The 25976-nt window shown below is 41.0% G+C and overlaps 1 protein-coding gene across 15 annotated transcripts in view; it reads left to right on the top strand.

The window, feature by feature from the left end:
• The first annotated feature begins 944 nt into the window (after positions 1-944).
• The window catches only part of GREM2 (gremlin 2, DAN family BMP antagonist), a 52431-nt gene continuing 27399 nt past the window's right edge, over positions 945-25976 (top strand). For 2 of the 15 annotated variants that reach the window (XM_038393621.2, XM_043511425.1), the window contains exon 1: positions 946-1218. Coding sequence is in view for 3 of the 15 variants with exons in the window: in XM_038393618.2 (XP_038249546.1) it covers positions 1221-1261 (41 nt within the window). In the remaining 12 variants the exon portion in view is untranslated. Of the gene's footprint in view, positions 1262-2142; positions 2166-2547; positions 2642-7603; positions 7696-8088; positions 8164-9229; positions 9440-10238; positions 10350-24493; positions 24508-25976 lie in introns of those variants that run through there. The other 13 variants (XM_043511434.1, XM_043511426.1, XM_043511433.1 and 10 more) reach the window with 13 other exon arrangements.

Here is a 25976-nt window from a genome sequence, read left to right as displayed (position 1 = left end):
GAAAATGTTACATCTTCCTGCAACAAGAGAACCCAAAACAACCTATTCATCTGCATCGACTTTACTCTTGTTTAAAGAGAGGGTCATACTAAAGGCACAGGACTGTCAGTTTTCTCAGAAGAAAGGACTCCGAATTGAACCCAAAACTGTGCACAAACCCTGGTTGCAAAAGAATCCTACCCCACAAGCCACCTTGACCCATCCTATGAAAGAAAAAGAGCAGCCCCAACATTCCAGCAGGAAGCAGGAGTCATTTCAGTTGCTCTGATGAAATAAATTTCAGACCCAGGGAAGAAGCGCTTTGGCATCATGGTTTCTTTTTCTGTGTAAATGGCATGATTTGATGCAGATTATAAATGGCTTCCTTTCCTTCAGTAAACAAATATTGGAATAATAGCCCAACTTCTACAAGGAAAGCACAGGTAATGAGGACATTGTTCTGCCTCAGCTGAAGATTTCACCTTTTTATTCCCCAGGTAATTAGGCTCTGCAAGCTTTTAATTTTACTAGTAAGGGATTTTTTAAAAAAAAAAGTAAAAAAAAACTAATATGTTTGAATGTCAAGCATTGCACACAATCACAACCTTCATGTATTCTTAACATTGCAGGTCCTTCAATAAAAGGAAGAAGATCTAAAGGGGCTATTTTTCGGTGGGTTAGTACAGGGAAGATTTCCCTACAACAACAGGAGGGCTTGATTTGGAAGTCTGATTTTTTTTTTTAAAAAAAAAATGGTAGAGCTGACCACAAGGTTGTAAATCCACAGCCTGGAAGGAGGAAAGCAGAAACACAGCAAGCGACTGGAGTATCTGTAGCTGCAATGTTTGCGGGTTAGATGAGAAACAAGCGCTGAGTGGAGAGGGGGGCGGGTGGAGGCAGGGGGTGGCTGGTGTGATTTGTTTGGCGATCAGAGCCAATGGAAAGCTTAGTCTTTGATGATATCCCCACGCAGTGCCTGAGAAGAGTCAGTGCTGAGGCTCCAGTGTTCCTTTCATATCTGCACCAAAGCTAGCCTGAGACCCTGCAAAGCCAGGCATGCTCTCCTCATTCGCAGCTCTTTTAAATTGAGCTCTTATGGGCATCTGCAGCAGCCTGGTTGAGTCAGAACTGAAAGCAGCAGCAGCAGCAGCAGCAGGAGACCACACTTAATCAGTCCATTGGATATATAATAACCTCCAGGACACAGGGAACTGAAGAAAATCCCTCAGCTGGTTGCAGGTATGGAGATCATCATAGCTTATCTGAAGCAGAAGAACTTGATGTTAGTTACTGCACATGTATAAGGCATTGTTATTTATTTTGCAGGAATTAATTTTTTCCCCTTAAAGTTCTGTCATTTTCTACTCCTGTTTAGAAAGGAGGAAAAAATACACCTCATCTCTCAATTCATCTTGCAGATTTGGAGGAAACAATATTTGTTCCTGTATTAAATTTGCATAGTTCAAGAAGAATTGCAATAATTGGTGGAAAAAACCACATTGTAGCTTTTCCCCATTTTAAAGTGATTCTGTGTGTGCAATAGTTATATCCTTGTGAAAACTTAACGGCCCAGCTTTAGCACATTCAATTTGAAATGATCTGCAGTGCAAAGCAAGCAGCAGTGTTATTTTAAAGTAATAGCTTAATATTTTCTGAATATCATATATTGTGCTCATATGTCCTTTAAATGTGGCAAGTTCCCATGAGGCATGTAACTAAATTAATATGAGCAAGCTATCAGGTGTCTCTAGATCTAGGTTTTATTTTGAACAGCATTCTAAGATAAGTTAACTGCATGGCTTAAAAAAAATCCTTTGGGTTTAAGTATCATGGAAAAAAATCCCTAGCTGGAACCTGTGCCCCTTTGTACCTTTCTTTCTTTGCTTTGGGTTAATTATGGTTTGTGATTATGAAACCCCATGAGGGATCAGCTCCAAGTACAAATAGTATTATTTTTTTATAGTCATGAGTTAGAAATACATATGCAGTATCCCACCCCCCCGCCGCATGCGAATGAGGATTATACTAATACAAACCCATGTCTGTCTCACAGTGAGATCCTGCTTGATTGTCTGATAAAGCAACAGAAATATTTGCATTTCCATACGTCTGACAAAATTGGAGTCTCAGGTCTTAGAAAAAAATTGCAATGGCATTTGGCTGAGCTACTCCTATTTTTAGTACAGGTTTGTAAAAATGATTATATAACTTTTATTTCTGGTGGATTTTAGAGGACAAAATTAACAGCTCATAACAAGTTAAACCTTCTGTGTTCAAGAGCCCCCCTTCCCCCACCCCCAAAAAAGCAAAAAAAAAAAAAAAAAAAAAAAAAAAAAGCTGAAGTCCTGTTGAACACAGTTGGACTTTAAAAGTTTAACTGTACAAATAACGGTGGAAAGAGGAGTTTCTATAACGAAAACTTAGATTAGGATTCTAAACAATCCTGTTGAATAACAAGCAACAGGTGCAAGAACAAGCAGAATTCACTCACTGAGCCCTAATTAGCAATCTGCATATCAAACCACTTCAAGGCTACTGCATTCAAAGCCACTATGAAGTGAACATCACTTCAGGCTCATTTACTTCCCACCAATGTATATACGATATAGGTACTGTGTTTCTGTAGGGGATGTATTTTCTTCCTAATGTCTAAAGCCAGGAAGTAAGTATTGTCCAAAATATTTGCTAAAGCTGTCTGCTATTGATATATTTTTATTGTTAATCTTGAAGTACATTTCTTAGAACTCCTTCCTTTAAAAACATTAAAATTAGAGAGAGGTGGAAAATAACAATTTTTTGGTAGCAAAAAAACAACAACTTAGCTTGCACTATTCATTTCTTAATTTAACAGAAGGAAGGTTTAGTGGTCAGCATACCAGGCTGGGATTCAGGACATCTGGGTTCTATTCCAGTTTGTGCCACAGACCTTGAGAAAGGGGCTTAACCTCTCCATGCATCAGTTTCCCCATAGGAATAATACTCCTCTTATACTTCCATGGAAGATCCTGAATGCAGCAGCACCAGTGTGTTTTCGCAGCATATGAAGAGACGGTGACTGAGGACACTGAATGCTCTCAGAGTGTCCAAAGCCAATATGTTATGAGTGTTCTGTACATGTTAGAATAGAGAGGGGCTTTAGTGTAAAGACACGGACAATGTATCCATGACTTTGTAGATCTGCTGGCATGTTGTGTTTGGGGGAGAAATGGGGTAAATTCTAATCCCCCCCCCAACCCTCATAGATTGCCACAGTAACCTCTTACACAATGCTCAGTCACTTGCGCTTTGCACAGGGAAGAGGATTTATCTGTTAAGCACTTTGATATCTTCCTATGGAAGTGTGAAGTATTATGTGGAGGAGACAAATCTGATCACAATGAAGATAGAAAAGATGCACAAAGTGAAAATCCATTAACCTGCAATGCAGGATGTAGTCCCCTGTATTCTAGACTTATACATTCAGTCACTTCAGGTACCTGACTCACTCTTCCATCCCTCTTTAAGATCTACTTAATTTGCAATGTTTATTATGTTAGAAGGGATTTAAACTATTTTGCTTCCGCTGCATCAGATGGAAAAGATTTGAATGAAAAAAATATATCTGAGATGTCCACTGAGCATCCAGGGCAATACTGACTAATGGTGGCCAAAGCTAAATCTAGATTCCAAGGATAGTATTTATGAAGGTGTAATCCCACTAGACCCAGATAAACTCCATTTGGGGTAAACAAAGCCACAGCAGGAGAAAATTATTTACAAACACCTGGTGGATTCCCCTGGTGCTATATAGTTAAGGAATCTGCAGGAAACTCAAAATCAAATCCTGTGGATCTATGGCTGAATTCGGCGAGCTGCACGCCTTCATGGATCAGACCCCCCTATTCTCCTCCAAAACAGCACAACAGGATTATACATCACAGTGCCATTTGCTTCCTTATTACAGTTGCACATCTAGGGGAATCAATGAAGGTCAGACTAGCATGGAGCCCTAGACAACTTGCTGCAGACTCTGGGCTCCCTTCCCAGAGAGCATGGCTCCCTTCCCAGAGAGCCTGGCTATCTCCTGGGTCTTGCTCCACTGCCCACCGAGCTGCCTCTTTTGGAAGAGTTTTTGCCAGGTTAGCAGAACGGGAGCCTGCAGCTGTCGCAGTTGCCTTCTTCACATTCCCTGTCCCACTTCTGCACACACATCTCTTCCCCACTCCTAAAAGGGTAGAATTTGATATGAATTACTCTGGTCTAAGAATTTTAGATGCATTGTCTGGCAGCAGGTAAATCTGCTAGATGATGAGCAATATAATAAGAATTTATTTGAACAGTGATGTCCTGTGTTTGTCTTGGGAGTGTAAAAATAGAATTTGGGATCATGAGTGGAGGACTGATTAAGTGATTGTTGGTTTGCTTGTCATCCTTAGTCCATAGCCAGTGGTAGAAGGTTCACTGCTTTTTAATTATATTCCTGTCCTACCCTTCATGTAGGATCCTGCTGTTGAAGAGAGCAGGGAGATTTGACAGAACACTGAAAATTTCTATTCAGAAATGTGCCATGGTGCCTACTGGAAGTTTACTTTGGTTGCCTCGTGCCCCCATTCTATCCTATAGTCCAAGATCCCTGTCTGGACTATGTCGCCCATGATGCAGCATGGCCTCCCTTCTTTATGAACTGTTGCAGTGCATTGTGGGGGTTCCATGACTGTAGCACATCATGGGAGATGTTGTCTGGTTACAGAGTATGGACCCTAGTGGAGAGTTGGGGTGATGAGGTCCTCTGAACAACAACTCCCAGAAGGCACTAACGTGGCATTTCAGATTTGAAAATTTTCAGTTTTCAGCCATAAACCTAAAACATTTTGGTTTTGAGATATTTGAGGTCTCTTTTAAAAATGAAAACTGGATATTTCCACCAAAAATTGACCAGCCCTATTATTAGGGGACCAAAACATTTTAATCCAGCAGCAGAGGACAGCTGTCGTGCTGTGAAATAGTGGGTATAGTCTTTTCTTCAAAATATCTATTGTACATACTGTGCATATACCCTCAGCTTTACATGTACAACTTACACCTGGGATATAGCAGAGATGTCAGTGCTGAGCCACATAGTTGCCCTAAGAATGCCAGAATGACTGTATTGACTATTCCTAGGAATTATAATTCAATTATAATTGCAAAATCATAGACGTTCAAGATGGAACAGCTCTATGACTAGAGATCATCTACTCCATTCCCATTCTTCTCAAAATTGCTGCAGCCTGCTTCAGAGGAGAGAGACCCACTGTGTTCTCTTATAGGAACTATTTCTTGAAGTGTTAGTCTGCTTTGCTACTTGTATATGAAAACATAACACAATCTACATTTAAATATCATAAATGGTGTAGTTACCTCAGCTGCCCTTGCAAGACTATTCCACAAGCTATTTCCATAGAAAGCTTATGGTTTGTTCTTCCCTGGTCTGACTCCCCTACCCCACCCCACGCCACCCCTTTTTTTTTTTTTTTTTTTTTTTTTTTTTTAAACATTGGTCTTTATAAGAGTGAGACAGGGACAAATGGGAAGCTATTGCTAAGGTACTGGAAGATTTAACAAAGTCTCCTTTCCCTGGATACTGCATCACCGTTGTCATATTAATTTTAATATGCATGTCGTCATCTTCAAAGGAACGAAATAATAAACTTCTGCCATTTCAGATTATTTAAATATCAATATTTAGGAGACATTTATTTGAAGAAATTCATCCAGTTATAAGAAAAACCAGAGGAAATTAAAATTCTGATATTCCAAGTACAGTAACCCTACTAAAGATCATTATCTCTGATTATAGCATACTAAGAAAGCAGTTGTAAAGACAGAAATGAGGATAATTGAAATACCCTAAGAAAAGACAGTATTTACCCCCAAAATTTCATTTTTTTTTTTTTTTTTGAAAACTGCTTTCTCTAGTGTGTGATCACCACAGCACAAATATAACGTTCATGATATGGATTTATCAGCAGTGCAACATTAAAGCTCTCTTCTCTTATAATTTATTTAAACAGTGAGGTGAAAAAGAACACAGAGAACACCCGAGAGCTCATGCAAAATGCTTAGTTGACTTTGTCTTGTACAAACATTGTTGACATGAAAAATATTATTCAACCCAGTGCTAGAACTGTGATTCTGAAGGGAACTTAATCTTATAATCCATTGAAAACTAGCTGCTTTTCTTTGTTTGTATGGAGGTCTATCATGGATTACAACCCCAAGTTATCCACTATGCTACCTTGCTATAATAATAGCACTTAAGGGTAGTAAAGCAATGTCTGATATTTTGCTTTAGCGCTAATGAAAGATAAACAGAAGTGTTGTCAGTGTACTATAGAAGTAATCCTGACAAGAAACAGTTTTCCCTGGTAAGGCCAGATCTTGCTTCCAGTGAAGCCAAAACCAGTTGGATTGAAATGAAGCAGAATCTGCTGCCCATAAACATCAGGACACTGGCCAATCTCCATGTGGATGATATCTGGAAACTAACAATGTTAAGATTTTGGTAAGCAGGTCAGAGAGGGGTTGTCAGAGGAGGCAAAAACTCGTATACAAAATATATACCAACCCAACTTTATGCTGACCTATGCCTTCAGTCCAGGGATGCACTTCTTACATGACCCACCTCCTTTGTGCCAGTTTCTGACCTATTAATGCACTGGGCACCAACAGCTGGGCACCAGGTCGGAATGCTGGTCCTAGGAACAAGGAGGTGTGTCAAATGAAAATATAATGCATTATTGGATAGATCCATTTATCAGCCACATGGTTTTTTATTGGGAAATTATCATTCAGATTTGGACTAAATGTATCCCTGGTGAAAGCCTATTGCAGTTAGTGGGGCTTACACCGGGGAGAGAATTGACACGTTGGGCCTAATGGTTCACTACTGATGACCATGGAAATTTTGGCATAGACTTCAGTGAAGCAAGTTTGGACCATTTATTCTTCAAATAATGACTCTCTTACAAATTTGAGACAAAGCTAAAGGCACTTTATAAATAACATATGTAGACACAGAAGGAGAAATGTACTCTTTCCCAGACGTTTCCATCTGTCACTCTAAATTGATCCCGCAGTGAAGTCATAATGCAGAATTTGACATCACAAGCAGAATTTATGACATCACAAGCCTATCTGTAACCAAAGAATTTAGATGTCACATACGTAGATTTATGAAAGAAAACTCATTTTAGTCAAAAATAGCAGGGAGACCAGTGAAAATGCTGGAAATGTGCAGTGTTGTGTGTTTTTTTTTTTTTTTTTTTTTGTCTAAATCTTCTCTTTTCTGCAATGACTCCCTCTCCTTGCCATATCACTTAAGACAGTTGAGAAATGCAACACTTCATCAGAGATTGAAAAGTCAAAGGCAGAAGAATAGCTTCAGATCATGGACACTATAGGCCAAATTCACCTTTCTGTCTTAAATGAAATGATACCATGTATGAATTTAGGTCTTTGTTTAAAATTCTAAGTTAAATTCCACCTTTGTCTACCAGAAATTCATTCTAAACTATGAGAGATTTTAAATAAATAAAATAAATAAATCCCTCTTGGCTTCCTTAAGTTAAAAATATCCTCTTCTCCCCATGTTTCTTCTTTATAGGGCAACACTGAGCAAAAAGCTTTGCCACAGGCTCCTATATATGCTTGGATATGAAATTTTGACAAGGTGCCAATTATTATCCTTTAATTCAGGTATAGCGCTTCTAGCTAGAAAATGTTGACAATTTCAGTGTTTCTGTAGTTGCCTTTAAAAATAGGGTACATATTAACACAATCTGGAATACTTATCAAAAATAATCACTCTGCCCTTTGTAAAAAGTGTCTTGGTTTGTGTTTTTTGTTGTTTGTTTAAAATGTAATATTGTCTAAAAATTAAGTTTCTGTGGAGAACAGTTTATTGTGCCATTCCAAGTCAAGCCACATTCTGTGCTCACGGTTTTGTTTCAGACAAATATGATATTACAGGCAGAATGTTACAGTTGTTTGCCAGAGAGCTGCACTGTGTTTACTATAAGAGGATTAAAGGAAATTTGAAAGTCAGGGCTAGCTCAGTAGGAAATTGATATATGTACATTATACTTGCAGGGACACTCTGCCCAGCTGTATTAGGAAATTCATCATTTTATTTATTTAGCAGTTTGGACTTTATCCTACTAACAGGTATGCTATCCATTTAAAAGTATGCCAGACTTTAAAAGGTTTAACAATATAAACGTGATTTGCAGCATCTGAAGTATTATCCTGGCATAGCTCTCTCGTTTGTCTTAGAATTAGCACTCTCATATAGTAGACTAATAATGCTAGAAAACTCTAGCTTATGGATCTTGTTGCTCTCTATAGACTGTGGTTTAATTCCTGGCAGTGCTCCTTGGGTCAAGGATTGTAGCCACAGTCATAAACAACAATTTTCAGAATCTGAGTAAGCTAGACTAGGGTGTAGGTCCTTGGAAAAGATTTCCTGGAGGAAGCAGGAACAGCAATATATCTCCAGATCCACAGAGTATTGGCAGGCCGTTCTGTTGGGAAGCAATGGCTGTCCAGCCTTGTAGTTATTAATGATTGTTTATTTGTGCAATGGCCAATATGTGAAATAGAGACTGAATTCTAAAAGAAAGATAAGGCCATGGGACTTCTTTTCTATTCTCAAATGCACAGTGTTAAGTCATCAAATGTTTGCATGTATAAATGGGCATAACTTTGAGAATCAGTAAAATGTGACAATTCCTCAGAAATGTCCGACATAACTTCCTACATACAAATCAGTGGTGATGGGAATGCAGAAATAAGATGATTTTAGCAGTAATAATAACTTTGTTTATGTAGGGCTTTTTATCTCCCCGCTAGCCCCCCCAATGGCCATTTACTTCACAAATTCAGTAAACACTTACTACCAAGTTTATTGCTAAGTACCCAAGTTGTCAATGGGCCTTCCCAAGTGGTAAGCACTATTGTAAGGACAGTAGAATGACTGTAGGATGAAGGCATTAATACACATAGGAATCTCTGCCCTGATGTGCTGCTTCTGTCCATGGTAAGGTGAGTATCTAGCAAAGCAGCAGCCAGGCAGACTACTGGTTCACAGTGTATGCACTACATAATGGTGGGAGAAGTCAGGAGAGGGGAGATCTTTTTGGTGATGGACAAATCCCTACTCTTATGGAAAGTGCCATAGTCTCTTGAATGTCAACGTATAGCAGACAGTAACGTGGGGGGGGTGGGGGGTAAGCTCTATTCTGAAAATTCCACATGCAGCAAATTGCATGTAAATCAAGGATCTTCCTTGGAGAACCAGGCCTGAAGAGACCTTCCTCTGTCTCAATAAGTCACTTGTAATAAGGAAAAGAATAACCTGATCTAGACTGAGTTCCATACTCACCTGAAATAGACTCTGGCGATGTGCAGAACCTTTGACCAGAGATGACCTTCCCCAGTAAAGGTGAGGTTTGGGCTATTGATTCACTCTGACTCTGATCTAGGTTTTCTTGTCACAAGGTTGCCAAAATCAATGGTATCACACTGGTAGCTTTGTAGAACTCTGGGCCATCAGAGAGGCTGCTCATGGAGATTGGAGGCCTCGCTTTGATGATTTTCTTTTTTGTTTTTTGTGAGATTGCTCAAATGAAGACGGAATGTTGTTTTCTGAGACTTAAAGGACCATATTTTCTACTGCTCGGCATCTGATGTTCTGAATGGGGACTGCTGGGTGCTATGCACATTTGAAAATCTGTATATCTAATGTGGGAACATAAACAGGAGATGAGGGGGCCTGAGCACTTTAGAAAATTTGGCCTGTGCAGCTCCACCTGCAGATTACAAATATAGGCAGCCACAGGTTTCTTTGGTTATGATGGAGTGCTGCATATTTGAACTTTTCCATATGGCTGCATTTTCAGATTAAATCTAGGAATGGCTGCAATCTGCTTCATTATGTGCAAATTGCAACCCAAGGCTCCGGCAAGTTGCCAGTTCTGCTCTTCCATCTGAACAAAATTGGAGCCTCTGGCTTTATTTACTCATAACTACATGTTTAGCCGTCGGACATGGTTGACAAAAGCTGTTACTGTTGCTGAATGGATAAGGCATAAGGTACTTGAGATGTTGTCCAATCTTCTTTTAAAAACGGAATTCAGGCATCTTCAAAATCTCAGTGTATTAACCCCAGAGTTTCCCATGCTGCTATTGGCAGAAAAGCCTACACAAAAGTGACAAATGATTTTAGTTTCTTCAATTTTCAGGTACGCACAGGGAAACACTTTAAAGAAATCCATTTTTACAGGTAGAGCTGAGCACCCACCCATTAAGTGTTTCAAGATGGGCACCAAAATTTGAGGGACCCAGAATAACAAGTAATGTTAAAAAAAGGTAGACCAAAAAACTAGATGTGAATTGCTAGCACTTGGCATATGAGGCTGAGATTACAATGCATGTGGTTGTTAATAGTAGCTATCCTCATATCCACTTTCAGTTACCTCTGTGATATAAACCTTCAGGTTTTACTAAGCTATTTGGCTTTTACGGGCCATCTACTGTTTCTATGCAATTGTGTTCCATGCTAATGTTGCATAGTGAGGTACATGGGTAGCACTGGAGTTAGCGCTGCTTGTCTGATGTACCAGCTATATCAGTCAGCAGCAAAGTTGTTAATAGCTAAGAGACAGCTAGAGCAAAGATTTATACCAAGTGTTAAACACTTTAATAATGAGCAATGATGATATTTTTCTTGGTATCTAAGGCTCCAGTCCTGCATCAAGATGTGCAAGCATATTTCCCTATAGCAGTGTGGAATCTGAACCTCAGAAAGATTGTTTGTGGTTAAGGCAAAGGGCTGAAACATAGAAGTTTGGACTTTATTCCTTTCTCTACTAGAGACTTCTTGTGTGACCTTGGGAAAGTCGTTTATCTTTTTCGTGGTTAGGATACAATCCCCATTTTACAGATGGCAAAACTATCTTTTAGAGACTTTGCGAGGCTAAATGTATTAATGTTTGCAAAGCACTCTGAGACTTGCACACAGAAGACACTCTCGAAGTGCAACCTACTACTATGATATCTCTGAAAACCACATTATTGATGAGCAGAGTTAGTATGGAGAACAGCAACGTAGGTTCAGAGGCATGGAAGCTATTAGGTTAGAGTGCTTTGAGAAGGGACAAATCAAAGATTAGCTTGACCAGATTTTCTGAACAACAAAACTGGTTAACTCTCTGTGATTTTTGTAAAATATAACTTAATGAGTTACCCTCCAAAGAACAAACATTCTGGTCCACTGTAACATTTAATATGTCATTTAAAAAAAAAGACATTGCATATTATCATCTACTTGTTAATTGATCGCTACAATGGGGTACATAGAACATACAAATAAGAAGCCAGAACCTGGTAGGTAGATGTAAAAATAATGTTTTGATTTACTAAAAAGTTTAGCGGTATGGATATCCATGCAAATTTGTCAGGTTGCTCCAAATACTGGATAAATTTCATCCCTGTGCAGAGGGCCAGAATAATGACTATGCATCCCTTAAAACCCATGTCACGGTTCCTTCCCCACTCTGAACTCTATGGTACAAATGTGGGGACCCGCATGAAAACCCCCTAAGCTTATTTTTACCAGCTTAGGTTAAAACTTCCCCAAGGTACAAACTATTTTACCTTTTGCCCTTGGACTTTATTGCTGCCACCACCAAGCGTCTAACAGATATATAACCAGGAAAAAGCCCGCTTGGAAACGTCTTTCCCCCCAAAAATCCTCCCCAAATCCTAAACCCCCTTTCTTGGGGAAGACTTGATAAAAATCCTCAGCGATTTGCATAGGTGACCACAGACCCAAACCCTTGGATCTTAAGACCAATGAAAAAGCAATCAGGTTCTTAAAAGAAGAATTTTAATTGAAGAAAAAGTAAAAGAATCACCTCTGTAAAATCAGGATGGTGAACACCTTACAGGGTAATCAGATTCAAAACATAGAGAATCCCTCTAGGCAAAACCTTAAGTTACAAAAAGACACAAAAATAAGAATATACATTCCATTCAGCACAACTTTTTTATCAGCCATTTAAACAAAACAGAATCTAACGCATATCTAGCTAGATTACTTACTAAGTTCTAAGACTCCATTCCTGTTCTGTTCCTGACAAAAGCATCACACAGACAGAAAGAACCTTTGTTCCCCCCTCCCCAGCTCTGAAAGTATCTTGTCTCCTCATTGGTCATTTTGGTCAGGTGCCAGTGAGGTTATCCTAGCTTCTTAACCCTTTACAGGTGAAAGGGTTTTTCCTCTGGCCAGGAGGGATTTTAAATATGTTTACCCTATCCTTTATATTTATGACAACCCATTTTATGCATTATGTTGAAGACTTAATTGTTATGTATAAGTTATGTATGTGGCTTTTGATGGACCTAAACAAGTAGAAAATTCCACCCACTATGTACTGATCTGCTCTTCGCCATTATTAAGTTGTTTCTGATCAGACGTAGTCCAAGTTTTCCATTGTAGTTTGTCCTCATTAGTCACCTATAAGATGTTTGGGTTTTTTTTGTTTGTTTTTTTGTGCTAAGGTAAGTAGTACTAATATCAAGTTCTCTGTGTTTTTTGGTGGTGATATAACATTTAGTACATAAACTGGGAATAAAAGTAATTGTTTTTAACGAACTACTGTATAGTGTTTCATCTTTAAGATACTTAATTGCAGGATATGTATACTTCACTATTCCACAAAATAGGAGGGGAAAAAAAGGAAGCTCCCAACAGATCATATTGTGTACAAACAGATAACTTTTGAAATCTAAAGCATATTCATCCCATAGCAACTATGTAAAATCTCAGATTTTAATAGGAATTGTTCTGCTTAAACTGATGGAATTTTTCCAGATTTAATGTGGCTTTATTGCAGACTTATACTGGTGTGAGATTGGAATCTAACCCCACATTTGCTTGAGACCAGCATAGATATTTTGAGACATGAAGTTATACCCGGTGAAAGGCATCCTAAGTAGAGGTGGTCTAAAGAGCTGAAATTATCACTTCTGAACTTCATTCTTTGAGAGTCACCTTATTTATAGTAAGATAAATGCACTTTCATCTTTATTTGCATGGAGCAGAAAAAGCATTCTATGGATCGCATGACTAGTCTGAAGTGTGTGTTCTTTCTGGAAATCTCAGAGAATGTGTATTTAAGAGGAGGTTAGGAAAATTCAAGGGACACACACTTGTCCAAAAATGTAGGTTGTGTAAAACTCTCATTTACAAAAATCCAGATCAGCAGAACAGTTTCAATTTTTTTTAAATTCAGATGGCTTTTTTTTAAAGCTAATGACATTCTCTTGCAGTATGTGAAACCCAAACACTGTAATATCCAATCAGTGCCTGAGAACCAGAAAATTAGTTGAAAATAAATCTAACTAAGCCTTGCGTTTTTAGGCAAATGAAAATAAATAGAATTTCAAAAAGTAAACAAATATGAAGTGAAAAACAAACTTGATTTTTACAGATTTAACATTCTAAGGGGTTATTAGTAAGAGATCCATTTATATACCAATATGATTTTAACCTGAAATTGTCCCTTTATCATTTTAAATAGAATAAAACTACTCCACTCACTCAGTCACTGAGCTCTTGATTCAGAGAGAGGTCATTATCCTAGCTGAATACATTTCCTAGTTAATACCTGTTAGCTGTCACTCACTCCTTTATTTCAAGATGTTTAGCTCTAAGTGGATATATAGATCAAACCACATCTAAAGATATGCCACTTCCCCCGGGAGGGAGAGGAGGCATACCCACCACCTGCCATTAGCTCACCACTTCTTATTAATATACATTTTGATGAGAAAATGAAGTGGGATCCATTACTGAGAAGGCCTGCTTGGTTAGCGTGAGAAAAGAAAACTAACTAACCTAAACTAACTAAAACATCAGTTTTAGCTGATGATAGATTTCAAATGGAGTAAGCTTTGGAAGTATTAATTGTGTGTTTTAGTTCTTGGCAGATGAATCAATAGTGAATAAGTAACTTTATCCCTTAGGGATGATTTAGCGTTGTCACTATTTTGTAACCTTTGTCCTCGTGCTGTGTTGAGACATAGACTCTGTTTAAATCCACTCATGATGTGCAACTATTTCACTGATACTGAGTCACAGTTAGGGATGGACAGCTGAAATAAAAGGAATGTTAGGTAGATTTTTTTTTTTTTTTTTTGAATCTGCTTTTCAGACTGCAACTATTTCTGTTGGATAATAGCTGCAAAGAGGCTGGTTGTACATATGTAGCTTTCACTAGCTCCTGTTACAGGGGTACTCTCTGATACCTGCTAATGGCTTGGATCTTTGGCTACTTTCCCTGTCACATTCCTGTTGTTTTTCTTTATAGGATTAGAACCACGTTGTATTAGGTGACAGGTTTCAGAGTAGCAGCCTTGTTAGTCTGTTTTCGCAAAAATTAGAGCATAAGCTTTCGTGAGCTACAGCTCACTTAATCGGATGCATTCGTGAGCTGTAGCTCACGAAAGCTTATGCTCAAATTTTAGTCTCTAAGGTGCCACAAGTACTCGTTTTCTTTTTACGTTGTATTAGAGAATCAAGTCGCGAAATATCACCAGCAAAGAATCTCTGCAACATCGCCTCTCAGTCTGGGTCACCTTCCCTATTGGCTGGCTTCGTTTACTTAAAATGTGTCTATTAGCCCTGCCTGCCTTGTGTGTGTGTGTGTGTGTGTGTGTGTGTGTGTGTGTGTGCCCAACTTCTAATAAAGGCTCCATATGTGGATAATTTAACCAAAGGAGCCTTTATTGCTTTTGTGAGGAAACAGAATCCTGGATATTCCAGACAGATGCATTTTGATGCTAGCACATCCTCTGAGCAACGTGTAAAGGCTCAATTTTAAGTCTGAGGAGATGCATGAGACTGGGCAGTGCATAAGGAGCCTTCTTCCCCTTTCTCTCCTTCCCCTTCCTTCTCCCCCCACCCCCCTTTCTCCCACCTTGCTGTCCTGCACAGATTTTTGAGGTGGGCTAGTGAGCTGAGAAGGAACGGTGACTGAATGGTCAGGGGGCTAGCCTCGGATTCAGCTACCTGGTCTGCTAGAGGCTTCTTGTGTGACCGTGGGCAAGTCGGTTAGGCCAGATTTTTAAAAGTATTTGTGTTTCTCCACCTGGTGCTGGAAAGCTTCGAATGACAGTCCCATTTTCAAAAGTGTCTTTCAGTGAGACTTAGGTTCCTAAGTGCTTAAGTCACATTTGAAAATGGGACGTAGCCATCTCAGTGATTTTTAGGGCACATCTACACTACAGCCCTAAGTCAACCTATGTTAGGTCGACTTACAGCCACCACAGTAATTACTGTGGTGGCTGATGTCCACACTACCCTCCTTCTGTTGGTGGTGCATGCTCTCATAGGAGCACTTCCATCAACTAAAGAGGGGCAGTGTGGGGAAATGAGAGCCCAGGCTGTCAGCTCTGCCCCGCTCACTGCTGGGAGTCCAGCTACCTTATCCTCCCCGGCTCTCGAGGTGGTTAGGGGTGGCGGGCAGTTTCCAGGATTCTCACCTCCTGGTTCCTAGCTGAGAGCAGGTGGGAGGCGGGCAGTTTCCAGGCTTCCCTGAGTGGGGAGCCTCTGGGCAGCAGCCCGGCTGGGAGTGGGGAAGCGGGTGTAGCCGGACTTTAGCTGCCCAGCTTTCTTCTCAATTTCCTGGCTCCAGCATGGAGCCGTGAAATTGACAAGACAGCCAACGCCCAACGTAAGTAACACAGTATCTCATACCTCCTGCTAATTGTGATGGAAAATACATCCACAGCCTGCTTGGAAAATCCCAACCACAATTCTTTGGGACACATCCCTAATTTAGCTCCCTTATTATACATAAAACACATGTGTGAGAAGTCTTTCAGTACCCCACTGGCCTTTTGCAGCAGAGCTTGAGTCCAGCTGCTTGTTTCATCACACTCACAACTAGTTAACACAATAGCTCTGGACTTGCATTCTATCTCAGAGACATGAACAAAATTCTTACAAGAGGCTGAATTTAGCCCAGTATTGAGAGATTATCATGAGAGCTCGGACAATGTGCTTTGTCACTAGACGTCCCCAAAATAGAATGTCCGTATATTTTATTTGTGCATTTTGCCATGGTTTATTTAAGAAGATTTGTATTTGAAATGTTTTCTCTTTACAGTCTGTATTTCAGAAAAAGCCATACAATGTTTCTTTGAATTTTACCCATACATACTGTACGTACGGTAGACAGGATATTGTGTATTTACAGTATGGTGTAAGAACAGAGTTGCACTACAAGATCATACAAATTTCCATATTATACCCACGTGTGTGCCAGTCTAAATTTTTTAATTTTTTTGGCCTCTTGAGGTACAAGAAATAACACAAGTTCTTTTGTAGAAGAAAGGACATCAAAGAGTGAAATGAACATATTTCTGACATGTCTATATTATAGCTCTGTGTTTAGAAAGCTTTTAAGTATGTAGTTGAAATATCTTTTGGACCATTACACTTATATTCATTTTCATAGGTTTCAGAGTAGCAGCCGTGTTAGTCTGTATTCGCAAAAAGAAAAGGAGTACTTGTGGCACCTTAGAGACTAACACATTTATTAGAGCATAAGCTTTCGTGAGCTACAGCTCACTTCATCGGATGCATTTGGTGCATTTTTCCACCAAATGCATCCGATGAAGTGAGCTGTAGCTCACGAAAGCTTATGCTCTAATAAATTTGTTAGTCTCTAAGGTGCTACAAGTACTCCGATTCATTTTCATAGTATTTTTGAACTAGTAGGAAATGACTGTTTCAATCTGTTGTTGTTGTTGTTTTTCTTTAAATATCCCTTTATAAATAAAAAATAGAGGCCCTGATTCTCAATTGCTCACTTCCTGTGCTGAACTTTGGACAGAGCAGACAAAAGTGGTTTACATCATCTTTGCTTACCCCATATTCAGGAGAAGCCAGGTCAGCCTAGCTCTAGTTGTAAGTTAGAGCTACTCTGATACTGCTTGTTTGGCTGTGTACAAGTTCTGGGAAGCAGAGAATTGGCAGAGCACACAGTAGTCTGGACGTGCCTCCTCCCTGCCGTGACATTCCCAAACTGAAGTATTTCATTTTGGGTCAGTTCAACATTGAACTGCATCTACCCGAGCTGCCACAATGCATTATGGGAGTTGCAGTTTGTGTATCTCATCCCCCTCGAGTATAGGCTTGGTTGCTGGGCTGGGCCTTGTCTCCCATGATGCACATTGATGATGGAACTCCCATGGTGAGTCACAATGGTTCAGCCAGAGGAGAGGCTGTACTGTATCCTCGGAGATGTAGCCCATCTGGGGAGCCCAGCCCACAAAGAAGATGGGGGCATGGGGTACCTGATTTACGGATCCCAGGAAGCTGTTTGCTGGGGTTCCCAAAATGAAATATTTTGTAAAGATTTTTACCAAAAGAGAATTGAAAAATGTTCCTGTAGAAAATTTCAATTGTGGAGAAACCACGTAACTGTTGGAGATCCATCCCATTAGGTATTTTCATCATCCCTGGGGAAAATGTATCTTATTTATCTGTATCTCTGCTCCTGAAAGGGACTTTTATTAGCTCATGGAGTAATTTCAGGTCAAACAAGGGTTGCTTTTTTGTGATGAGTAAGTGAACCCATTACTTATGTACTAGCAGAGGCTGCTGGTGGGGAGTGGTATCATGGGCAGAGTGTTACCTCCCCAAACTTGGTGGTGGTGGGGGATTAACATGATTTTTCCCTTCTATTTGGCCCTGCTTCCTCCCCATGGAGGAACATTGGGTTAGGGGCTGAGCAGTGATGCCAGGCGCTCTGTGCATCTAGGTCAGTTTCCCTGTGTGGGCTGTATAAGGGGAGGGCAGGAGAGAAGTTCCTTATGTCTCACAGCACACCCCAGATAGGGAAACCGACCTGGACAAACAGAGTGCCTGGTGTTGCTGCTCACCACCCCAGCCCCCTATAGGGTTACCAACTTTGAAATGCAAGTTAAAAAAAAAAAAAAAGGTATCCCCCTCCACAAGGCAAGATTGTGGCAACCAGAACCAGGGGGCAACTCCATAACACCCCCACTCCCCAATAGCCACTTTTAGAATCCAGAGAGAGAACACACACCGATAAGATGAATTGCACCTCTTCTCACTTTCATGTCGTTCAAACCTTCTCCCACACAGTGCTCTTGCATGTTGGTCGGCAGCCAGCTGCAATATTTTCAGCAATTTTGATCTGTTGCTTTAAACTGTGGAAATGGGAACACTGTAGCATCTTTAACTGAACACAGAAATTTTTAACATTAGCTCTCCCAGAGCATTGGGACAATAATGCAAATCTTTAGACCCATGAAAAAAAAAACCCACAAATTAAATTATTTTTCTGGCAAATCTCTCTCTCTCTTTTAAAAACAAACAAACAAACAAACAAAACTACCCAGCCAGGCTGGTCAAATGCTGGCCAAGTAATAAATGTAGCCCTCTAGGAGACACTGAAGTAGGTCTGGGAGAAGGTGGGGTACAAACTGCAATTCTAGGAGCTCTGTGGGTTCAGGTAATTTTCTCCATGTGGGATCTGTACGGTGAGGGCAGAGAGCAGCTCCCAACTCTCACAGCAGAGCTTCAGCTTGGAGCCATTACAATTGTAGTAGCCTAGAAAATAAGCAACTTGTCCCAGAAACACAGACATTCTAAGCAGCACTGGTAATATTGTGCAGTGAACATAAAATCTGAGCTCCCAAGCCTCTGTGCCATGTACAGCATTGCCTGTGTGAGCAACAGAGGGAACAGGGAAGGTTAAATGTGACTGGAATGTGCTTAGGCAGATGGGCAAAGGGGACAGGCTTTAGCGATGGATTTGTTTGAGATGTGCATTGCATGTTTTATGTATCTCTAAAACTAGGAATACATGGTTTAGTTACATAAAAGTGCTCGGTTCTGTTTTGTTCAAGATTTTTTCTTTTTTTAAGTGGTAGCTAGTAAACATGGCAAATGACTAAGTTAAAACAAAAAAATTAAGGGCGATTTAAATAATGCATATAAACTTATTTCTGATTTTAAGTTCCACTAACAAGTGGTAAATAGTATTGGGTCCCTTACCCTCCCAAATATAGAAATCAAACCACAGCTAAGAAATGTGGTAGGTTAATCCTGTTACTGATCAAGGAACTGAAGAGACCAGAGGAAGATAAGCAGACATGTGCACGTATAATGATTTTTATTAAGAGGAAAAAACTTACAACCTGCATTTTTGCAAACTATACTGAGAGTCTGATTCTGTTCTCACTTCTCCTTGCACTAGTTTCACATTAGTTTCAATTGATTTACTCTTTATTTGCATGGGTTTAAAGCAGACTCAGTCCTTATGTATTTAGTTCTGAAGTATGCTTCTAAAAAAAAAAAAAGACTAAATGAGATTCTGCCATCTAGATTCCAGTTCAGGAAAGTATCCGTATTCAACAAAGCACTTAAGCACATGTCGAACTTTAAGCCCGTGTTTAAACCCTATTGAATCAAGTTCATCATAGTTCAGCATGTGCTTAAGTGCTTTCCTTAAAGTGCAGTTATACGCTGAAAACCTAACTGTGAAAATAGCATGTTCTTCTCCCCATGTGTATTTAGAATTATAGTTGGCATTTGCTCACTTGACTAAAAATGTCTATAGTTGTGGCAGAGTTGTGCTTTGCAGTGCAGCTAAGAGTGAGTGAGCAGAATTCTATGATGTCAGATGTATCCCCAGGAGAACTTTAAACTAGTTCCAACTATAAAATCTCTGCTTTTGGTGACATGTGAACCAGAAGAAATCTAGCTTGGCTTTCCAATCTCAGGATAGATTCGCAGGGTCAGCAACAGAAAAGTCACTGTAAATTGAGCAGGCTTGACATTGAGAGCAAATGAATATGGCACCTCATGCTGATAGTTTTAAAGTCCCTTTTCAGAGCAAAACCTGACCTTAAGGCTTGCTGAGATCTGTATCTTGTTCAGTCCTCATCTGGTGAGCAGAAATGTGTGTCACTTCCTATTTGTCCATTCACCATGCCCATCTTTCCCCTTGTGCAGGGCAGTCTCTAAAATCTAGGTAATTATCAACGACCAGTCATAAGAGCGGGAACACCACACCAATAAAAAAAAGTAACATTGGCTACCTAGTGACATAAACTGTCCCCACGCATTGCTAAGTCCTGCTTTGCTGATGGCTCCCTTGCTGTTGGCTGTCGGTGATGATGAAGGCAGGTGTCTCTCCTGATATAGTAGCTGTATCATTGTTAATGAAACTTCAGTAATGCCAGGACAGCTACAGCATGGGAAGGAGCCTTGCGAGCTTCTACTTCATACCACCTCTTCAGGTGAGAGAAGCTGTATCCCTGAGGTGTGAGAAAGTAGTTAGAATCATAGAATCATAGAATATCAGGGTTGGAAGGGACCCCAGAAGGTCATCTAGTCCAACCCCCTGCTCAAAGCAGGACCAAGTCCCAGTTAAATCATCCTAGCCAGGGCTTTGTCAAGCCTGACCTTAAAAACCTCTAAGGAAGGAGATTCTACCACCTCCCTAGGTAACACATTCCAGTGTTTCACCACCCTCTTAGTGAAAAAGTTTTTCCTAATATCCAATCTAAACCTCCCCCATTGCAACTTGAGACCATTACTCCTCGTTCTGTCATCTGCTACCATTGAGAACAGTCTAGAGCCATCCTCTTTGAAACCCCCTTTCAGGTAGTTGAAAGCAGCTATCAAATCCCCCTCATTCTTCTCTTCTGCAGACTAAACAATCCCAGCTCCCTCAGCCTCTCCTCATAAGTCATGTGCTCTAGACCCCTAATCATTTTTGTTGCCCTTCGCTGTACTCTTTCCAATTTATCCACATCCTTCTTGTAGTGTGGGGCCCAAAACTGGACACAGTACTCCAGATGAGGCCTCACCAGTGTCGAATAGAGGGGAACGATCACGTCCCTCGATCTGCTCGCTATGCCCCTACTTATACATCCCAAAATGCCATTGGCCTTCTTGGCAACAAGGGCACACTGCTGACTCATATCCAGCTTCTCGTCCACTGTCACCCCTAGGTCCTTTTCCGCAGAACTGCTGCCGAGCCATTCGGTCCCTAGTCTGTAGCGGTGCATTGGATTCTTCCATCCTAAGTGCAGGACCCTGCACTTATCCTTATTGAACCTCATTAGATTTCTTTTGGCCCAATCTTCCAATTTGTCTAGGTCCTTCTGTATCCTATCCCTCCCCTCCAGCGTATCTACCACTCCTCCCAGTTTAGTATCATCCGCAAATTTGCTGAGAGTGCAATCCACACCATCCTCCAGATCATTTATGAAGATATTGAACAAAACGGGCCCCAGGACCGACCCCTGGGGCACTCCACTTGACACCGGCTGCCAACTAGACATGGAGCCATTGATCACTACCCGTTGAGCCCGACAATCTAGCCAGCTTTCTACCCACCTTATAGTGCATTCATCCAGCCCATACTTCCTTAACTTGCTGACAAGAATGCTGTGGGAGACCGTGTCAAAAGCTTTGCTAAAGTCAAGAAACAATACATCCACTGCTTTCCCTTCATCCACAGAACCAGTAATCTCATCATAAAAGGCGATTAGATTAGTCAGGCATGACCTTCCCTTGGTGAATCCATGCTGACTGTTCCTGATCACTTTCCTCTCCTCTAAGTGCTTCAGGATTGATTCTTTGAGGACCTGCTCCATGATTTTTCCAGGGACTGAGGTGAGGCTGACCGGCCTGTAGTTCCCAGGATCCTCCTTCTTCCCTTTTTTAAAGATGGGCACTACATTAGCCTTTTTCCAGTCATCCGGGACTTCCCCCCGTTCGCCACGAGTTTTCAAAGATAATGGCCAAGGGCTCTGCAATCACAGCCGCCAATTCCCTCAGCACTCTCGGATGCAATTCGTCCGGCCCCATGGACTTGTGCACGTCCAGCTTTTCTAAATAGTCCCTAACCACCTCTATCTCTACAGAGGGCTGGCCATCTCTTCCCCATTTTGTGATGCCCAGCACAGCAGTCTGGGAGCTGACCTTGTTAGTGAAAACAGAGGCAAAAAAAGCATTGAGTACATTAGCTTTTTCCACATCCTCTGTCACTAGCTTGCCTCCCTCATTCAGTAAGGGGCCCACACTTTCCTTGGCTTTCTTCTTGTTGCCAACATACCTGAAGAAACCCTTCTTGTTACTCTTGACATCTCTTGCTAGCTGCAGCTCCAGGTGCGATTTGGCCCTCCTGATATCTTTCCTACATGCCCGAGCAATATTTTTATACTCTTCCCTGGTCATATGTCCAACCTTCCACTTCTTGTAAGCTTCTTTTTATGTTTAAGATCCGCTAGGATTTCACCATTAAGCCAAGCTGGTCGCCTGCCATATTTACTATTCTTTCGACTCATCGGGATGGTTTGTCCCTGTAACCTCAACAGGGATTCCTTGAAATACAGCCAGCTCTCCTGGACTCCCTTCCCTTTCATGTTAGTCCCCCAGGGGATCCTGGCCATCTGTTCCCTGAGGGAGTCAAAGTCTGCTTTCCTGAAGTCCAGGGTCCGTATCCTGCTGCTTACCTTTCTTCCCTGCGTCAGGATCCTGAACTCAACCAACTCATGGTCACTGCCTCCCAGATTCCCATCCACTTTTGCTTCCCCCACTAATTCTACCCGGTTTGTGAGCAGCAGGTCAAGAAAAGTTAACCATTCCCATTCAATTCCTAGCTTGTCTGCTGAGACTGCTAATGATTCCTATCATAGCGATGATGAGTTCTTTTTGAGGTACTATAGACGCTAGTCCCCTAGAAACACACCTGCGACACAATCTAATATCGCATACTAAACCCTCAGGCTTAGTGTAGGCAATTGTCATTCAGTACCACACACATAGGCCAATTCATATCAGTTAATTAAAAACAAAATATAGGCTTTACTTGATGATGATGTGCTCCTTTGAAATGAGACCACTAAAATATGTTGGAATTTTGAGAAAATTAGAGTTAATCATCCCTATCAGGAATTAAAATTGATTTTTAAAAGGTAGGAAAATTAAAAATAATACAAAAAGAAAAGGAGGACTTGTGGCATCTTGGAGACTAACAGAAATTTATTTGAGCATAAGCTTTCGTGAGCTACAGCTCACTTCAAGTATTATTGAAGTATTCAAGTATTTATTTTTAATTTTCCTACCTTTTTAAAAATCAATTTTAATTCCTTTTCTTTTTGCGGATACAGACTAACACAACTGCTGCTCTGAAAAAAATAATACATTGCACCAAAGGTGCAATCCTGCTCTCACAGAAATGAATGGCAAAACTCTCATTGGCTTTAGTAGAAACAGGCCGAGGCCCCAAAGATTAGGAATTTGGTAGACATATTGTCATTGTTAGGGTGAGATCCATACTTAACTGGCAGCCTTTGCTGGAAAGATGATGTGGATGAGGAACTTTTGCAGTGTTTTAACTTTTAGAGCAGATTTTGCAACATTTGCTACAGAAGAACATTGACATAAATATGGGAAGGGAAAGTGACTTTCAATTGTGTTTAAATATAGAATTTGCATCTGGTCCAGATGCATCTGTGGGGGGTTGTCTTGCTTTTATTACTGTAAAATACTGGCATTTAGAAATACCGAATCATGTAATTAACATCAATTAAAGCTTCTTGCACTAGTCTTTTGTTTGTTCTCTTGTTTTTGGTCTTTGTTCCTTGCTTAGGCTGTGGGAGGATAACACTAGAAGTAGAAGAGAAAGGGAGTAAGGGCTGATTAAAAGTAAGCAAAATGCTTCTTAATTGCTCTGTGTCCCAGGATATACTTATTGAGACATTTCAGCTGCAAGGGAAAGGTGCAATTTATAAAGATCACTATATGGCATAGTTTAGATAGTTTCAGTTACATCCTGGAACTAAAGGTGATAAAATCCTTTGAGCTGTAATGAAGATATAATTGGATCCAAAGTACAGCTAGATAGATATTCTCCCACCTTCAACCTCGGAGGGTGATGGTGGCTGGCACTGGCAGTCAGAAAGTCTTAATTGTAGTTCAGAGCTGATGAGCCTTTCCAGAAGCTGGTGAGATCTCCCAGCTAATTTAGTGCTCTTCGCAAATCAAAGTAAATCAATTAATTTTGTTTCGGCACAAAATAAGAAACAGTATAGTGACTAGCTGTGAATGTGCCATTTAACTCCTAGATTAGCTGTATTACAAACCTTCAGTGCAGTCACTGAATTCTTCATTTATACTGTACTTCTATTGCATCAAGAGAGATTAGGGTCAACTCTGCTTTGCTTAAAAGATTTGCCTGGTACAGCCAATTTGCTGAAGAATCGCATTGCCTCTGAAGAGTTGTACAAAACAGGACGTCAGTTTTGTGATGTCTATAATTACTACATGTGTTCAGAAAAGTTTGGATAAGCTTAAAATAAGCACCCAAGCATGTTGTCTATTAGCCAAACTGAAGCTAAATCTTTGAGGTTCTCCCATCAACAAATTAAAAACCCTACACCAAATCCTCAGCTGGTGTAAATCCATATTGCCCCCATTGGAAACTGCTGAGGATCTGGCCGAGAGAGAGAGAGAGAGAGAGAGAGAGAGAGATTGTGTTTGTGTTTGTGTTTGTGTTTAAGGCATAACAGGAAGCTGTAAGATCTGCGTGTGAGATGACGGAGTGAGACTTCCAATAGCGTTTACCCTGATCATTCCAATCTCCCTTCACTGTAAAGAACAGGGAGAAACCAGATGGTCATTTCTGTAAGATGCAGAACACCCTCATCTTCCATTGATTAGATGGTGTTATAGGTGGTTGCCAACAGATTGACCAGGAGTCTCCCGGAATCTCCAGCCTTGATCTCCCTGTGGCTATTGCAAGTAATCCAGGAGATTTTAATAGGCTGCTAATAGATTGGTGGCACAGCGGGGCTAAGGCAGGCTCCCTACTTGCCCTGGATCCACGTGGCTCCCAGAAGCGGCTGGCATGTCTGGTTCCTAAGCACAGGGGTGGCCAGGAGGTCTCCACACGCTGCCTCCGCCCAGAGTGCCAATTCTAAGGCTCCCATTGGCTGGGAACTATGGCCAATGGGAGGTGTGGAGGAGGTGCCTGCAGGCAGGAACAGGGCACAGAGCTTCCTGAGTCTAGGAGCTGCAGGGACGTGGTGGTGGTGGCTTCCAGGAGCAGCCTGAGGTAAGCACCGCCCAACTGGAGCCTGCACCCAGAACCTCCCTCCTGCACCGCAACCTTCTGCCCCAGCCCTGAGCCCCCTCCGGCACCAAAACTCCCTCTCAGAGCCCGCACCCCAGACCTTTTCCAAACCCATGCCCCAGGCTCAGCCTGGAGCCCCCTCCCACACTCCGAATCCCTTGGCCCCACCCCCTAGCCCAAAGCCAGCACCTCGTGCCAAAGCCAAGTGAAAGTAAGTGAGGTTGGGGGAGAGTGAGGGAGGGAGGGAGGGGGAATGTAGTGAGGTGGGGCATGGCCTTGGGGAAGGGGCAGGGCAAGGGAGTTTAGGTTTGTGCGATTAGACCATTGCCACCCCTATGTTATAACTCACTGAGCAGTAGTCTGCAGTCCCTCACTAGGATCCCTTGGTCCCACACCTCCACCACATCATCAGAAAATAACTGTTGCGTTCCACAAAGAGGTGGGTGTAACTGAATTTCTTCATTCTCGAGTGGTTAAAACCTCATCTGTAACATTACATTAACCAACCTTTGTGCAGTTCATCCTTTTAAAAAAAAAAATAAAAAAACCCCCACCACATAGGAGACAAAATAACAGATGTGGTTGTGTACAAAAACACATGCATATTACTCATGCTCCCTTTTGTCTGTAGAGGTCACCCATTCAAGTCCTGAGTAGGTCTAATTAATTTAGCATATGGAAAAACACACTGAGCCAATTGATTATAGGTTGGTAATAGCTAGTCCTTGTATGCACAGATTCTGCCTGAAGTGATATCATAGAAGCATGAACTATACCCAAATCACCCACGTA

The sequence above is a fragment of the Dermochelys coriacea genome, chromosome 3, assembly GCF_009764565.3.
Source record: "Dermochelys coriacea isolate rDerCor1 chromosome 3, rDerCor1.pri.v4, whole genome shotgun sequence".
In the NCBI taxonomy this organism is placed as follows: Eukaryota; Metazoa; Chordata; order Testudines; family Dermochelyidae; genus Dermochelys; species Dermochelys coriacea.
Note: the sequence above shows the minus strand (reverse complement) of the source record. Positions and strands in the feature narration are given on the sequence as shown.